The following is a 15489-nucleotide window of genomic DNA, read 5'->3' on the forward strand; positions in this document are numbered from 1 at the left end:
ACTGTAAACTGTCAAATAAATTGTGGCTGTCATTATATGGGCATCATATACACATTATATAAATGTGCATGTAGAGGTATATATGCAAAATTTATGTACACACATACATATATACAAACATTAGGTAGAAAGACAGATAGAGATATAATTTAAACCTGAAAAATCCTATGAGGTAGGCAACGTTGTTTCAGCTTCACAGACGACGCACTTAAAGTTTTATGAGTTCAAGCTATTTGCCCCAAACTGAGATTCCAGCTCAGATGGCCTGGGCCCAATGGATATGTGATGTTTTCGCCTGCCCAGTAGCCACCTCTTTTCTTCTTGATGACATTGCAATTGGCCTTTTTTGGGAACCACCTTCCCCCACATTGTGCAGCCTTCCAGGAACTTACAGTCAAAGGGCCATGGCCTCCTTTGCCCAAATGGCAAGTAGCTGATCCAAGTCAGTTAAATAGACTCTCTCCCCTATGACTCTGAGTGCTGAAACGAATGGCATAACGATGACTGGGGCCGATTCATCCCCACAGTTGTTGCCGAGAGAAGCTACCCCATTTGTTCTTGCCTTCCAAATCCCCATGGCCACTCTGGCCCACAACCTTCCTAAAGGCTGCTCCTTCAGGTTGTCCCTACATGCTGTGAACTTCTCTTCTGTGTAGGTGGGTGGATGCAGGAGTGCCCCACCGGCCCCCTCTCTAGGCCCAGGGCACTCATTCTCCCACTGCCAGCAGTGCTGGCCCTGATGGCTCACAGCTGAGGCCCTCTCAGGAAATGTCATCAGCCACGCAGAGCTTCCTCACCTCAGTTTAGACCCTCTTCCAGGGAACAGCTGCTGGGTACAAAGACTCAGCCCCCTTGCCTCAATCTGGCCAACACTGAAGGCCATCTGGGGGCCTGAGCTCCCCTTAGGATCAATTGAAGCCTCTGATGCAATTACATCACATTTCAACTTCTCCTTCTCTCTGCTGCCTTTATTCCCTCACAGGCGTGGCTCCTGTGAACTCTTCCAATACACCCCCTGTATGCAGAGCCCCGTCACAGTGTACAAAGAACACGACCTAAGACAGTAGATCTGACTAAGCTTCTAAGACTGGCAACCAAAGACCCTAACTGACTCAGCCAGGTCTGTGTGCCTCTGTATTAGTTTGCTAGGGCTGTCGTAACAAAGGACCACAGACAGGTGGTTTAAACAACAGAAATTTATTTCCTCACACTCTGGAGGCTAGAAGTCTGCGATCAAGATGTCGGCAGTGTTGGTTTCTTCTGAGGCCTCTTTCCTTGGCTTGTTGTCTTGGCCGTCTTCTCCACATGTCTTCTCACGGTCTTCTCTCTGTGCTCAACTGTGTCCTAATTTTCTTTTCTTATAAGGACACCGGTCATATTGGATTGGAGCCCACTCTAATGATGTCATTTTAACTTTACCTCTTTAAAGACACTATCTCTAAATTCAGTCATGTTCTGAGGTACTAGGAGTTAGGACTTCATTCAGAATTTGAGGAGGACACAGCCAGCCCCTAACAACCTCCAAAGCCTGAATTCCTTCCCTAACCACTGCCTGCGGTTTATCCCTGCATTGCTCAGTGTCTGGGCAGTGAGCAGACGAGCCTGAATGCTTGAACCTCTCAGTGCTTAACTCTCCTTGGTGGCAAATTGGATACAACCGCAGTATGTAACTCCAAAATGTAAGGAATAATATGATAGTACAGGACATACAAAATAGAAAGTAGAATTAAGATGTACTCGTTTTCAGTGACAAAGAACTGATGCCTCTGTTTAAGATGCAGCCAAGCTATCAAATCACTGGAGGAAGATAGATGGGTCAGGGGCCAGGGTAACCAGAAACCAAGTTAAAATAAATCATGTTGGAGCCTCTTTGTTTAATAAGTAATAAGCCTTGATTACTACTATGTAAAAAGAAACATAAGACAATTTAGATTTTATTTTTTTTTCCTTTTTCTCCCCAAAGCCCCCCGGTACATAGTTGTATATTCTGACAATTTAATTTATAATTTTGATATGGGAAATGCCTTCCTAAGAATGTCACAAAACCCAGAAGCATTTTTTTAAAAGAGATAAATTTCAATACATAAAAATATCACCATTGAAATCCTGAGTGATGTGCAACTGATTAAGCCTGGAGACAAGGTGGGGGCCAGTGAGGCCACACCGCTTAAGGTGATAACATCGGCCCCTCTCCTTCAGGCTGGTCATCCAGCAGCTGTTCGACAACAGCAGCATCCACAACCCCAGAGTGCTTGGCCTCAAGGAGGAAACTGAATCCTCACTTCCTGGCGGGTGCCTGCCATGTCACCAGTGTACGTCTGCAGCTTGGTTACCCACCTGTTGCATCTGTGCCCCATTCTATCATCAATGGGTACAAGCGGGTCCTGGCTTTGTCTGAGGGGGCTGATGACACCTTTCCACTTGCTGAAAAGGGCCAGGCCTTCTTGGCTGATGCATCTGCATTTGTGCCGGCTGCCCCCATGGCCACTACCCCCACTGGTGCTCCTGCTGCCACTGTGGCTCCAGCCAAGGTTGAAGCAAAGGAAGTGTGGGAGGAGTCAGACCAGGATATGGGATTTGGCCTCTTTGCCTAATCACCAAAAAAGCAACCAAGACAGTCAGCTTTATTTGTGAAACAAAGAAATAAAGGTTTACTTCTCTTTTTAAAAATCTACATGGAAACAAAAACGCAATAAACAAAGCCAAAACTGTGAAAAAAATATTTATGATGAATGCTACTGAAAATGCTAATTTCTTCAACTTATCAGGATTTTCTACAGAGTAACAAGGAAATAACCGAATGAACAAATGGGCAAATAATGGAAAGAGTTCAGAGATAAGAAAGTACAAATGGTTCCTCAACATTTGAAGAACTACTCAACTTCATTAAAAATGACAGAAAGTTCTATTAAATCCAATTAAGACAATTTGGATACTATATTTTACCTATCATAATGGTAAAGGTAAAAAAATCAGAAAATACGAGGACACTCGGGACTATTGAAGGTGTGGGACAACAAGCACGCTCGTGTAACAATGGTGCAGGTATGAATTGTTAGCTTGTCAATGGATGGCAATTGGTAATATCCATGAAAATACAATTGCTCACACCGTGTAATCCAGAAATTCTACAGATCTTCCCACATAGTATGAAATGGAACATTCACAAAGATCTCTTTTTCAGCTTTGTATCTAAGAGCAAATTCTGAGACAGAAACTGATTGTTGTACCCCAATATCCACTCTCCCCTCCTTCCTTCTAAATAGAACTCCAAAGTTTGAACAGGTTCCCTGGATTGTGACTACGTTTCCTATTCCCCCTCGCAGCTACATGTGGCTTTGTGACTAGGTTTTGGAAAATGGGATATAACTGAAAGGACTTTGTGAGCTAGGAAGTGCCTTTCTTGAGAGGGAACATATTGGTCTTCTTGCTGGAATGCAGAAGTGAAGGCTGGAGCTTAAGCAACTTTCAAACACAAGGAGAAATTCATGTGCTAAGAACAGAAGAACAAGAAGATGGAAAGATCTTCAGTCTTTGAGACTGTAGCTACCAATACGTGAGCCACCTAAATGCTCATCTTTTGCGTGATAGAAACCTCTATCTTGTTTCAGCTACTCAGTCATTCTTTTAGATACTTTAAAAAGGACTTTGGTAAAATAAATCATAATACATTCAGAACATGGAATATCAAACAACTCTTTAAAAGAATGAGGCAAATCTAGTGAGGTGGACTCACTAGTGTATGCAGGCATACCCAGATGAAACACTTCACAGGAGATATATATATATATATTCTGTGAAAAAAGCAAGTGCAAAAAGGTGTTAGAGTTTGGTATTATTTCTCCAAAGAATAACAATATCTAGATTGTATGTTTGTCGACCAATCGACTATCTCTTTTTGGAGAGGCACAAGACACTGGTAACAGTAGTTGCCTCTGAATAAGGGAACTGGGGAACTGAGAAAGAGAACGGAAGAGACTTCTAGCTCTGTTCCCTTTTGTACCGTTTGAATTTATCCTTTCTGCATGTAATAAGCAATTGTGTGTGTATTTAAGTAATGAAATTTAGAAAAATGAACAGATGCAGCTGAGGTTGACCTGTGTGTTTCTGCGTTTGGAGATGAGGCAGAAAGATGGGAACAGCTGGGGCGGGGGAGAAGAGGGACATGAGAAATGCATAAGAGGTGGCACATGCATCACAGACTAATTGCTGACAGCACACCGTTAGAACCAGCAGATGGGGCAGACGGATGCAAATGAACAAGACGTTAGCAATGAAATCCAGAGAGCAGCAACAGGCCAGGGAGGAATTTGTATGACAAATCCGAGAGGACCAGGTTCTGACTACCTGTGTTTTCTACCCAAGTCAGAAAAATCAGCAGCGGTTACTTCTGGAGAATAGCAGTGGATAGCACTGTGCATATTGAGGGCAGAGCAGGAAAGTGATTGAATTCTCTAGCAATCCCTGAGTGTAACAATTTGTTTACTGCAATGAAGCATTTTTTCCTCCCTCCTCCAACTTGGAACGTTTTTGATAGATATATTCCTGAAACCAGAAGTTGGAGGGATGTTTTATTTTCTGGGTACAGAAAACACATCCAAACAAGGTGATTAAAGGTAGGTTGTTGGGTGTCTTAAAGATGCCAAAGGAAGCGAGGAGCTATAACCTTTACGTATCACCTGTAGGGCAGCTGCAGGTAAGAGACAGGACTCTCACCTTACACAGGTGTGCTAGGAAATTGGCATCCATGCTGCTTGAGATATAGACAACTAATCAAAATTGGACTGAATGAGGAAAAGTAACTCCAGTTAGGATCATTAACATGAACTGCCTAATTAGTAGGCAGCCAAGAGGCTCTCATAGATATAGATGTTTAAGATTGATTTTGTCTTCTCTGAAGATAGCAATAACTTCTGTGAACTTGTTTGCTCAACTTCAAAAGTCTATGCCACATACCTAGTGAAATGACTTTAAAAAAACTGGCAACGCCAAGCGTTGGTGAGAATATGGAGCAGGGGGCCGGCCCAGTGGCAAAGTGGTTAAATTCGTGTACTCCAGTTTGGCAGCCTGGGGTTCACCAGTTTGGACCTCCAGACACAGACCTAAACACCACTTATCAAGCCGTGCTGTGGCAGGCGTCCCACAGGTAAAGTAGAGGAAGATGGCCACGGTTGTTCGTTCAGGGCCAATCTTCTTCAGCAAAAAGAGGAGGATTAGTGGCAGATGTTAGCTCAGGGCTAATTTTCCTAAAAACAAAGAGAATATGGAGCAACTAAAAGTCTCATACACTGCTAGTGGGAATGCAAAATGGTACAAGGACTCTGGAAAAAGGTTTGGCTTTTTTCAAAAAAATAAAGTTCAATATGCACCTGACATAGACCAAGACATCCATTTCCTGGGTTTTTACCAAAAAGAAATGAAAACTTAGATTCACACAAAACCCTATATGTGAACATTTATAGAGGTTTTATTCATAATTGTCAAAAACTGTAAACAACACAAATGTCTTTCAACTGATGAATATACAGACTGTGGTATAATTAAGTTCTACTCAGGAATAAAAAGGAAGAAACTATTGATATATACAACTACATGAATGAATCTCAAATGTCTTATATAAATGAGAGAAGTCAGACCCATACTGCGCGACTCTGCTTATACGAGATTCTAGAAAAGATAAACTGTAGGGACAGAGTACAGATTAGTGGTTGCCAGGGCTTGGAAACGGAGGGCATTTTCTACAAAGGGGCACACAGGAATTTTTCTCAGGAGAGTGATGGTACAGATCCACATCTTGATTGTGTTGGCGGCCACACAACGATACGCATTTGTCACAACTCATAGAACTGCCTACTGAAAAGAGTGAATATTACTGTGTGAAAATGATACCTCAAGAAACCTGACTTTCAAGTAAAAAGCCTGTAGCTCAAGAGAGGATTCTGGGATGGTGGAAATGTGCTGGACTCTCATCTGGGTGGTGGTTAAATGGATATATATGATTAATAATATGGAAACAATTCACTGAGCTGTACACTTAAGATTTGTATGCTTTAGGCACCCAACTGAATGTATTTTATGTCTTATTTTTAAAAATAAATGAAGAAAAAAAGTATTATAGTTATGAAAGATAGACAGAGGATGGTGGAGGAGAGAGGATTAAATGACTCTCTACAACTCTATTGGGTCTGATATAAGACACTGAATACGATGTTCAATAATGGCAGGTGGAAGACAGTGGACACCAGAGACAAATGTCACCAATGTCATCATCTTGCTTAAGGCTGATCCTTTGTATCGGTGCATCTTTGTGTGTTCTTTTTGTCTATCTCTTTATTCAATTTTGCTTCTGACAGTTGATTTTCTGTTTCTGGCACTTTCTCTAACACATCCTCTGCTAGGGAGAAGGGGGTCAACAGAGAAGGCTTAGCTCTGAGGACACAGACATTTGGGTTCAGACTGAAGGTTCAATACTTAGAAGCTATATCACCTTCAGCAAATTTCCCCGTAGTTTTTCATTTGGCAGCTTTTTTCTCTACAAGTCACACATTTATATAGAAGTCTTGGTATCTCACAGATCTTCATAAACAATACAAATCTTTCAGCACTGACTTTGAAACACCCCCATGTTGCACTAACTCTCCTTTTAAAGGGTCTGAATGATTTCTGTAGCATACTTTCTGGAGCAGTAACTGAACCGTAAGAATTCCATGGCCTCATTATCAAGTCATCTGCACAGGGCCAATTGATTTGGATGACATCAATTCTGTTAATACTTCCCTGGAGAGCAATGGGGCAGAGTCCCCCCTACTTATTTTATACAGAACAGAAACTGCTGCAGCTCCTGAGCATCCTAGAAATACGCAAAAGTTCAAGTGCGTGCCCTTCCCCACTGGAAATCGACCATAGTCACATGTGAGCCTGCTGGACTCCTCTTAGCAAGGATGTCAAGATGCATGCCTGACCTCTGAGGTCAGGAAGAAATGGAACTTAACCACAATCTCAAATATGTTAGAATATAGGGATTTTCTGCTTTTGTTTTTTTACATTGTGAGTAGACAGATAGAGTTTATTTTCAGGTAATTAGTCACTCAGAGCTTTTCAGATCCAATGCCTCGGGGCGCTCATTGTTATGCATCTTCAATCTGCTGCCATCAAAACCTGGACTTATCCCAGAACTACAAAATGTGATATTGGCCCCATTATTGTCTGTCATGAGCCTTGGGGGCTTCTTTGCTGTGACTGGACCTTCTACCATCCATCTGTCAGCTTGAAACGCTTCCCTCCCTCCGTGAGGCCAGGGATGCAATGATGCAAGTTACTTGGAGCTGTGCCCTTAGTCATTCTACTCAAGGTTTAAATAGTCATAGGGTGGGCTCACAGGGTCAAAGTTTAATCAGGTGAATCCAATGAACAAAGTAGTTTATTTCTTGGCTTAGTTTTGCATGGTAGCATTTGTCTCCTTATGTAAAGAGAGTGCAAATTACTATCCTGTCATCTTCTATACTGTATTGAATTACCAATAAAATTGTAATCAGCACTTCTGGAAAGTGCTGATGGCCTATTTTGTACTTGTTTGTGTTAATCAATGTTAATTACAAAGCAAGCACAGGGGTTAATGAATTATAATGTGCTTAATTAAGCTTGACAGTAACAAATGGCATAACCTTTATGTTATGACCTGGTTAGAGGAACAAAAAAGAACAAAATGAGCCAAAGAATCATCACATAGAAATTCATATTTATCCACTGGCCATCCACAGAAATAGAATAGTGTAATGAGTTTATTGGTTTTGCTAATTGTCACCTTCAACATTTACCCTCCTGGCACTACTGGGAGTACAGAGAACTCTAAGACCTGCTGTTTACCTTTAAAGGATTTATAAGCTGCTTGGAAGAAAGACACCAAAAACCAAGGTTTAAAATTCTCCAATGAATAAGAAACGAGTGGTCCAACCATGCTTCAAGGCATTGAGAAGAGGGAGCGAGTACTGTTAGTTGATGCGGTGGGGGAAGGCTAGGGACAGTAGAACTTAAAGGAAGAACTGGCCGTAGGAGAGGAGGAGAGGGGATGGCAGTCCTGCTGGACACACAGCAGAGGCTAAGGCGTGGTGGTGGGAACACAGACGATGTATTCGTTCTTCCTTGAATCTGCTTCATTGATTTAAGTTCTGATGAGGGGGTGGGTGGCGAGGAAAGTGGTATCCACCGTCACGTTGCCTGTCTGAGCCTTAGTCTCCTCATGAATAATGTGAGAAATGATTGTGAAGACTCTTTCAGCTCCAAACTACAACTCCAAAGGTCTTTAATTAGGGCCCCAACTCTCAGGTGTTTTTTTATGTCACTCATATGATTCCAAAGGCTCCTGAATTGCCATATCCGTCTAAAACCTTTCTCATTATATAAGATGGGAGGTATTTGGATGCACGTGATAACACTCATGTATTCTAAACCAAATGGCTTAAACCACAACCATTGGTTATTATGAGTCTTGACAGGGAGGAAAAAATCTTTTCCTGTACCCTCTTAAGTTTACTTAGTGGGGTATGCGAATTAAACTGACAAAAGGCAGATTGACAGGAGAAAGAGTTCATTTCATACACACATGGAGGGCATCACAGAAGAGAAATGAAAACCCCATAAAGTGGTTAGGCCATGGTGACAAATTGTGGAAATGTGACTAAAGAAAGGAAAAGGGAGTTGGCCTTCTAGGAGCAGCAAATGGTGGGAAAGTAAATGTACGGGGGAAACTAGTGGAAGATAAGGGTTATTTTAGTAAGGTTTGCTGTCTCTCTGTCTCCAGTAATAAGGGTCGTTCTTCTCCTGGTATGGGAGAGGGCAGAAGGAACACCTTCCTAGAGGGAAATTTATGTCCTGCCTTTAGGCAGATGGGGGAGGGCAAAGAAAGCTTTTTGTGTTTACTTCTTGATTGCCTTCAGCTTAAAATAATTCTTATGCCAAATTGGCATATTTTGGGGTGGTATATTCTGACCCCCTCAGTCTACAACTCAGCTTGCTGATTCTGCTGGTCTGGACAGACTCCGTCATTCTGGACTGCCCTCACTCACACATCTGTGATCAGCTAATGAGTTGACTGGGGCTGGCTGGTGCAAGGTGGCCCCACTGTCGTGTCTGGTGGTTCGCTGGCTATCAGCTGCCGTACTGTGTTTGACTGGGTCACACCATCATTCAGCAGGCTAGCCTGGGCTTGCTCATCTGACAGCAGCAGGGTTCCTGGAGAGAAAGTGGAAACATGCAAGGCCTTTTGAGGCCTAGGTTTGGAAATAGCAAGGTTTTCTATGGGCCAAAGCAAGTTACAAGGCCAACTGTATTAAAGAGATGGAGAAACAGGCTCCGCCCTTGACTGAGGGATACTGCAAAGTGACATTGCAAGGTATGAGTACAGGGAGGGAAGAATTTGTAATTATCTTTAAACCTCTTACACTCTGTTCCAGGTAAAGAGGTTTCTCACTGTTCCCAGAGCAGGACCTTGCTTTTCTAACTCTGAACATTCGTTCAAGGTATTTCCTCTGCCTCCAAATTCAGCTCCTCATCCATCTTGGGGTTCAAATTCCACCACTCCTGCAAAGCCCCTCTCCAAAACTAATTCACCCACAAAACTTTTCCCCTTCCCTTCAGCTAAATGTGGCCTCTCCCTCTGAGGAAGTTGCAATGCTGCCACACACTCTACAAGCTCATCAATTCTAAAGTATTTGCGACCATAGGTACAGTTATTTGCAATTGAAAACAATCGTTTTCCATTTTAGTATACAAAATGGGTATGATTTAGGGTGATAGTTTCGATTAAATTAAACCTGCTGTGATTTCTTTGTTCACCTCTGCTGTAAAAAGGAAGCTGGCATCCACGGCCCATAACTTTGTAGCAAAATTATCACTTATGACTTTTGTGATTATCTTTACTGTCACTTTGGTGCTCAGGTTTCACTCTCTGGCCCGAAAGGACACCTTTCAAATTATCTTTGTTTTTAACGTTTAGTATTTTAGAAGATCCTAAATTTACCTTTAAATTTATGATGTAGAAGATGAGAATGGTGCTGGGTTTGGATTGAAATCTGTAATTTCTGTTCTGGATTTGAAAATGCAAAAAATATTACGCATTTGTTCGAAGAGTAGGAGAACACTTATTTTTGTTTATTGGCGCCCTGCATAGGTCCTAAATTCAACTGAAGTCCCAGGGGGCAAGGCACCTCCACAAGGAGTACTGTGCGACATAATGCTGGCGGTCAGTACTTCTAGAACATGGGAAAATAGATGGGTTCCTGGGCTGTCAGTTGTAGCCTATGTTCCAATTTACGTGCCAGTCTGCTGTTTATCAGGGCTGTTTAAAAGTTGTGTTTGTGAGAGAGTAAATCAGTTTTATTCCTTAGAGTAAAGGGAAAAAAATACACAGCTGTATACACAGCTGATAGGGATATAGTATTTTTTCTTCCCCTGGTAATGGTATTTCAAGATGATTCAAATATTTTGAGGTGGAGTGAATATTCTATTCTAGTGCCATCTCGCTTTGAAATGAAGAAGCTCAGACTCCGGGAATTTAAATCACTCACAACTATTTGGCAGTAATGAGACTGCTAAACATCAGGGAAAAAAAGAATTCAATGATAAATGAAGACTCAAATAAACTATATAAAAACAAGAAAACAAAATAAAACCAATACACACATACACACAGAATTTCTAAATCATGCATTTCTAAACTTTTTTTGCGCCATGGCCCCTTTTGGTTGTCTGGTGAAAGCAACATTTTCAGAGGAACTTTTTCTTTTTCCTGAAGAAGATTCGCCCTGAGCTAACATCTGTGCAAATCTTCCTCTATGTTGGATGTGGGTCACTGCCACAGTATGGCCAGTGACAAGTGGTGTAGGTCAGTGCCTCGAATCTAACCCTGTGAACCCAAGTGGCTGAAGCAGAGTATGTGAACTTAACCACTAGCCCACCGGGCCAGCCTCCTCAGAATAACATCTTTTAAATGCACACAATAAAATACATGGGATTAAAAAGAAAATTGATTATAAAGAAATACAATTATCAAGATATAAGAAAAATAAATTTGTGATAGAGTATATGTGGTTATATTAAATACCAAGATTTAATGTCAGTCTAATGACTACCAAAGTTTCAAAATAATAATGATTTTAACAATTTGAGAAAGTTGCAACAATTATAACAACACGAAACTATGTGTGATTTCCAGAGGTGGCAGAATCTCTGGAATTGCTAAAATTAATACATTTTACTTAGATGCTATTACAGATGCAATTTTTTTTTTTCTCATCCAAGTTACCCACTTTCTGGTGGATTTCTAACTTTTGTGGCTTCCATGAATACTCCCTCCTGGTGGGTGACCCCTCCCACACCGATGCTGGGCTTGCTGCCTTTGGCCAGTGGAATATCAGTAAACCGGACTTCAACAGAGTCATTGGGCCTGCCCTCCGGAAAGGCTGCCTTGCAGAACAAAGAAATCTGGTGTCACCTTTTTGAGTATGAAATAGCGAGAGAGCCACAGGCTTCCCAGTCATCCCAAATGAGCCCAACCTTCGGCCTTTAACCCCAAAAGTTAGCCCGGTGAGATCAGCAACCCACAGAACCGTGAGAAATAATAAACGGCTTTTTTTTTTAAGCCGCTAATTTTGGGCTGTTAGGCCGCGATACTTAACTGATATGGACCCCTAAATTCCATCCACTGACCCTTTGGACTCCAGATTGAGACCCATGAGTGTTTTCCACCATCAGTATTTCAAAGCTCCCACACTGTTTAGTGATCACTAACTCCTCGCTCCTCTAAGTGTGGGTGGCGGACCGGCGGCATCCGCGATTCCAGAGCTTGTTGGAAGCGCAGAGCCTCAGGCTTCACCCTAGACCTGCGCAATCAGAGTCTGCAATTTACAACATCCCCAGACGATTCCTGTGAGCGTTAAAGTCTGCAAAGCACTTAAAAGTATGCACATTAAAGTTTGAGAAGATGAGCCAATCCCTTATCTTATAATTCATCTTCCCTTTCAGAGACTTCTTTCACTCTCCATTAGAAATATTCTCTGGCTAAGTGTCTGGTCCGTCCCTCCACGGTGAGGTGAAGCTTTACCGCCTCCTATTCAAAAGCTCCAGGCGCGCAGTTTGGGGTCTAATGTGTCTGCGGGGCAGCGATGGTCTGTTTTGTGTCAAATGGGTATGTTACTGAAGGATGGGGCTGCTGGAAATACATTGAGAAAGGAACGAATAAACGAAACCTCCCAAACAACCACCAATAAAACTCTAGGCGCAGAAAATCGCTTTAGTGGCTAAAGTAGAACTCCTCCTACAAAGTTTGTTTAATTTGTTGTCTTTAAGAATTGGGAGGCGGGCCCGTGGCTGAGCGGTTAAGTTCGTGCTCCACTTTGGTAACCTGGGCTTCTCCGTCGGGATCCTGGCACCGACCTACTCTCTGCCTATCAAACCATGCCACGGCAGCATCCCACATAGAAGAACTGGAATGACTTAAAACTGGGATATACAACTATGTGCTGGGGCTTTGGGGAGAAAAAAAAAGGAAGACTGGCAACAGATATTATTCAGGGCCAATCTCTCCTCACCAAAAAGAAAAAAAAATAAAGAATTGGGCTGGCTTTGCCGGGTGTGGGCCCCTGGGGTGTTTGGCGCTGAGGCCCGGTCTGGGGCAAGCGGGCCAGGAGCCGGGGTAACAGGGTCTCCCTTCGTTGTCAGGCCACGTCCCCCCGGGCGCGCGGCGCGCGGTTTGTCCCCGCGCAGCTCCCATATAAGGCGGGACCCGCCCCTGCCTGGGGCGGCGCCTCAACCCAGCCTGCCGTGCCGCGCATGCCCGGCCCGCTCCAAAATCTGGCGCTCCTCGTTTTTCCGCAGGCTGGTTGTCGATTGCGCACCCAGCTCCGCGCCAGCAAGCGGGGACAAACCCAGGGTTTTCAGGGTTCTAGAAACAAAAGGAATGCTGATTCCGGGCCAGCCGCGGGGCTCTAGGGAAGCTGATGAAATAATGATTCCTTGTCTGAGTGGGTCACACGGTCGCAGCCGTCGTCTCCCTTAATGCGTTAACCATCTCCACGGAGCTGTTCCTGGTTTGCAGTAAGGCAGAAGCCTCAGAGGCGCCCAGTAACGCAGGCTGGAGGACTCCCAAAGCTAGTGGTGGGGTTGGGGCTCAAACCCAGGAGCCCAGCCTCCAACTTCTTGCAGCTCCACTACAGCTCGGCTTCCTAGAGGAGCAGCTCCTCCTACCCTGTCCTGCCCTCTTCGTTCGAACTGTGGGCGCTGCCAGCCAGCTTCCGGGTCCGCAGGGGCGGGGTCTGTGTGAAGGCAGAGCATCCCTTTGTGGCCCCATTAGGGCCATGGGGGCCAAGGTGGGTCTTGAGGGCGGGGCACCGTATTCGGTGGGCATGCCCGCCCGTACCTGTCAGCTGTGGGACGCGGCGTAGGAAGGTGGGGTCCTGGGCTTGGTAGGGTGGGCTGTTTGGGCTGAGCGGCTCTGAGTGGGGCAGCAGGAGAAACGCAGAGCTGATGCCTTGGTTAATGTGGCCCACAGGTAACCCTGTAGCTCACAGGTGGCTTCCTGGGTGTGTGATTGACTGACTGAATCGATTCTCCTGGGCGGGGGTTACTTCTACCAGAGGCCCTAAGCCTTAAAGAGAGGGTCGTCCCCACCCCTAACTCCCTTATGATTAAAACTAAACTACTAAACTGTAACGTAAGTGCCAAAAAGTCCAATTCAAATCTGATTTCAGCCAGTATAGCCATTCTCGCCCGCATTTAAAACATCTAGTACCCTTTTATTTTTATTTCTCGCTTCTTCAGCCTTAGAGTGGTGGAGAATGCCCTAGCGGAGTTTCCCAATAACGAGCTGTGATAATCTTCTCTATGCCTCAGTTTCCTGCTCTGTAACTGCACGAGCTAACTTCTGCACGGTGGGGTAGAGCCAGGTCCTTGTTAAGGGTTGAAAAACCGTGTTTTTGGTAATCTGACCCTCAGGATTGTGGTCCTTGCTCCGGCCCTAAATTACTGCGATCCTTCCCTCTTCCTCCTCTTCCCGTTTTTCAGGGGATGAGGGTGTGTTATAGCTTCCCGGAAATCACTCCGCCTGGGTCCTCTCCTGTGATTTCCAGGCCACTTCCTACATCGGGGATCTTTCTGATTTGGCGACCTCAGGCGGCGGCGCCCGGGCATCCCGCCCCGCCCCTCCGCCCCTCCGGGCCGCCGCCAAACCCCGGCGCACGGATCACGCGGGCCGGAGCCGCTCTGGGCATGCTCAGTGGCCCGGCAGGTGGGGCCGCCGCGGGACGCCAGGTCCGGCCGGGAGAGGAGGGGCCGGGGCTGAGAGGGAAGTGGGCGGGAGCGCCGCCGAGTCGCGAGAGTCGCCGGCGGCCGGGGGCGCCGGGCAGGTGGGAGCCCTCGCGGGCCGGGCCGGGATGAGCAATGGCATCGGTCAAGGTGGCCGTGAGGGTCCGGCCCATGAATCGCAGGTGAGTGGGGCCGCCTGCGCCCCCTCCCCCCCGGCACGCCCGCACCCGAAGGAAGCTGGTCTCCAGCTCTCCTCAGAGGCCAGCGTGGACTTAAATGTCACCCACCGGCTCCTGGCTGTGCCCCCTGGGGGCCTGGAGCACGTCATGCTTTGCTGTCCCTTTCACGCTGCCCTGGAGGGGACCCTCGGTGGAGAGTTAAGGAGACCAGAGAAGATTCGTAGAAACTCTTCCCCATCCCACTAACTTGAGGTTTGCTTGTCCCCCCTTTAAAAAGCGTCAAGGGATCACTTCCGTGAAGGCGTAAAATCCTTGGAAGGGGGGACGTGGGGGTGGTTGTCGGGGCACCACGAGCTGTGAGGCCAGCTTCCCTCGATTATGCCAACTCAGAAGTTCTGTGTTAACAATGTTACTTTTTAATCTCTTAGTAAGAGATGATTTCCAATCCTTGGATGTGAACCCGAAGTTTTGTGTGAACTGCTAAGTTTTAACCAGTAACTTAGCAGTTCTTAACTTCAGGTTAAAGGGCGGATGGGAAAACTTTTAACAAAGTTTTGACTCTGGGGGAAGAAAAACTCAAGGACGCTTAAGTACACGTGTTTGAAATATGCTGGTGTTAAGAGGGAGAGAGTTGTAAACACATTTAGAATTTAATCTTTTCGTATGTTTCTACAAAGTAATGCTTTTCAGAATGGTTTGACTCTTCGTTCACTGAAAAATACTCTGTGCTTCCTTTTCAATGACCTCTTTGTAATGTTTAGAAAGATGCTTTAGAAGAGTTGGCTTAACTTTAAAGAATGAAGTAGACCTAAGTGGGATATGTCCTTAGAGTCTATGGGGGCAGTTCACACAGACCATTTGTGTGTGTGTGTGTGGTTTTTTTTTTGGGCAGGGAAAGATTCGCCCTGAGTTAACATCTGTTGCCAATTTTCCTCTTCCTTTTTTTTTTGAGGAAGATTAGCCCTGAGCTAACATCTGCTGCCAATCCGCCTCTTTTTTTTTTTTTTTTTTT

At 44.8% G+C, this 15489-nt stretch overlaps 1 protein-coding gene and 1 pseudogene across 8 annotated transcripts in view; both read left to right on the forward strand.

The window, feature by feature from the left end:
* The first annotated feature begins 2091 nt into the window (after window positions 1-2091).
* Window positions 2092-2594, forward strand: LOC124248183 (60S acidic ribosomal protein P0-like; annotated as a pseudogene).
* An 11704-nt stretch (window positions 2595-14298) lies between these two features.
* Window positions 14299-15489, forward strand: part of KIF16B (kinesin family member 16B) — a 282927-nt gene continuing 281736 nt past the window's right edge. For 7 of the 8 annotated variants that reach the window (XM_046678460.1, XM_046678462.1, XM_046678463.1 and 4 more), the window contains exon 1: window positions 14299-14480. In XM_046678460.1, the coding sequence (XP_046534416.1) occupies window positions 14434-14480 (47 nt within the window). In that variant the 5' untranslated portion in view covers window positions 14299-14433. The remainder of the gene's footprint in view (window positions 14481-15489) is intronic. The other variant, XM_046678461.1, reaches the window with a different exon arrangement.

This window comes from Equus quagga, chromosome 12 (genome assembly GCF_021613505.1).
Source record: "Equus quagga isolate Etosha38 chromosome 12, UCLA_HA_Equagga_1.0, whole genome shotgun sequence".
In the NCBI taxonomy this organism is placed as follows: domain Eukaryota; kingdom Metazoa; phylum Chordata; class Mammalia; order Perissodactyla; family Equidae; genus Equus; species Equus quagga.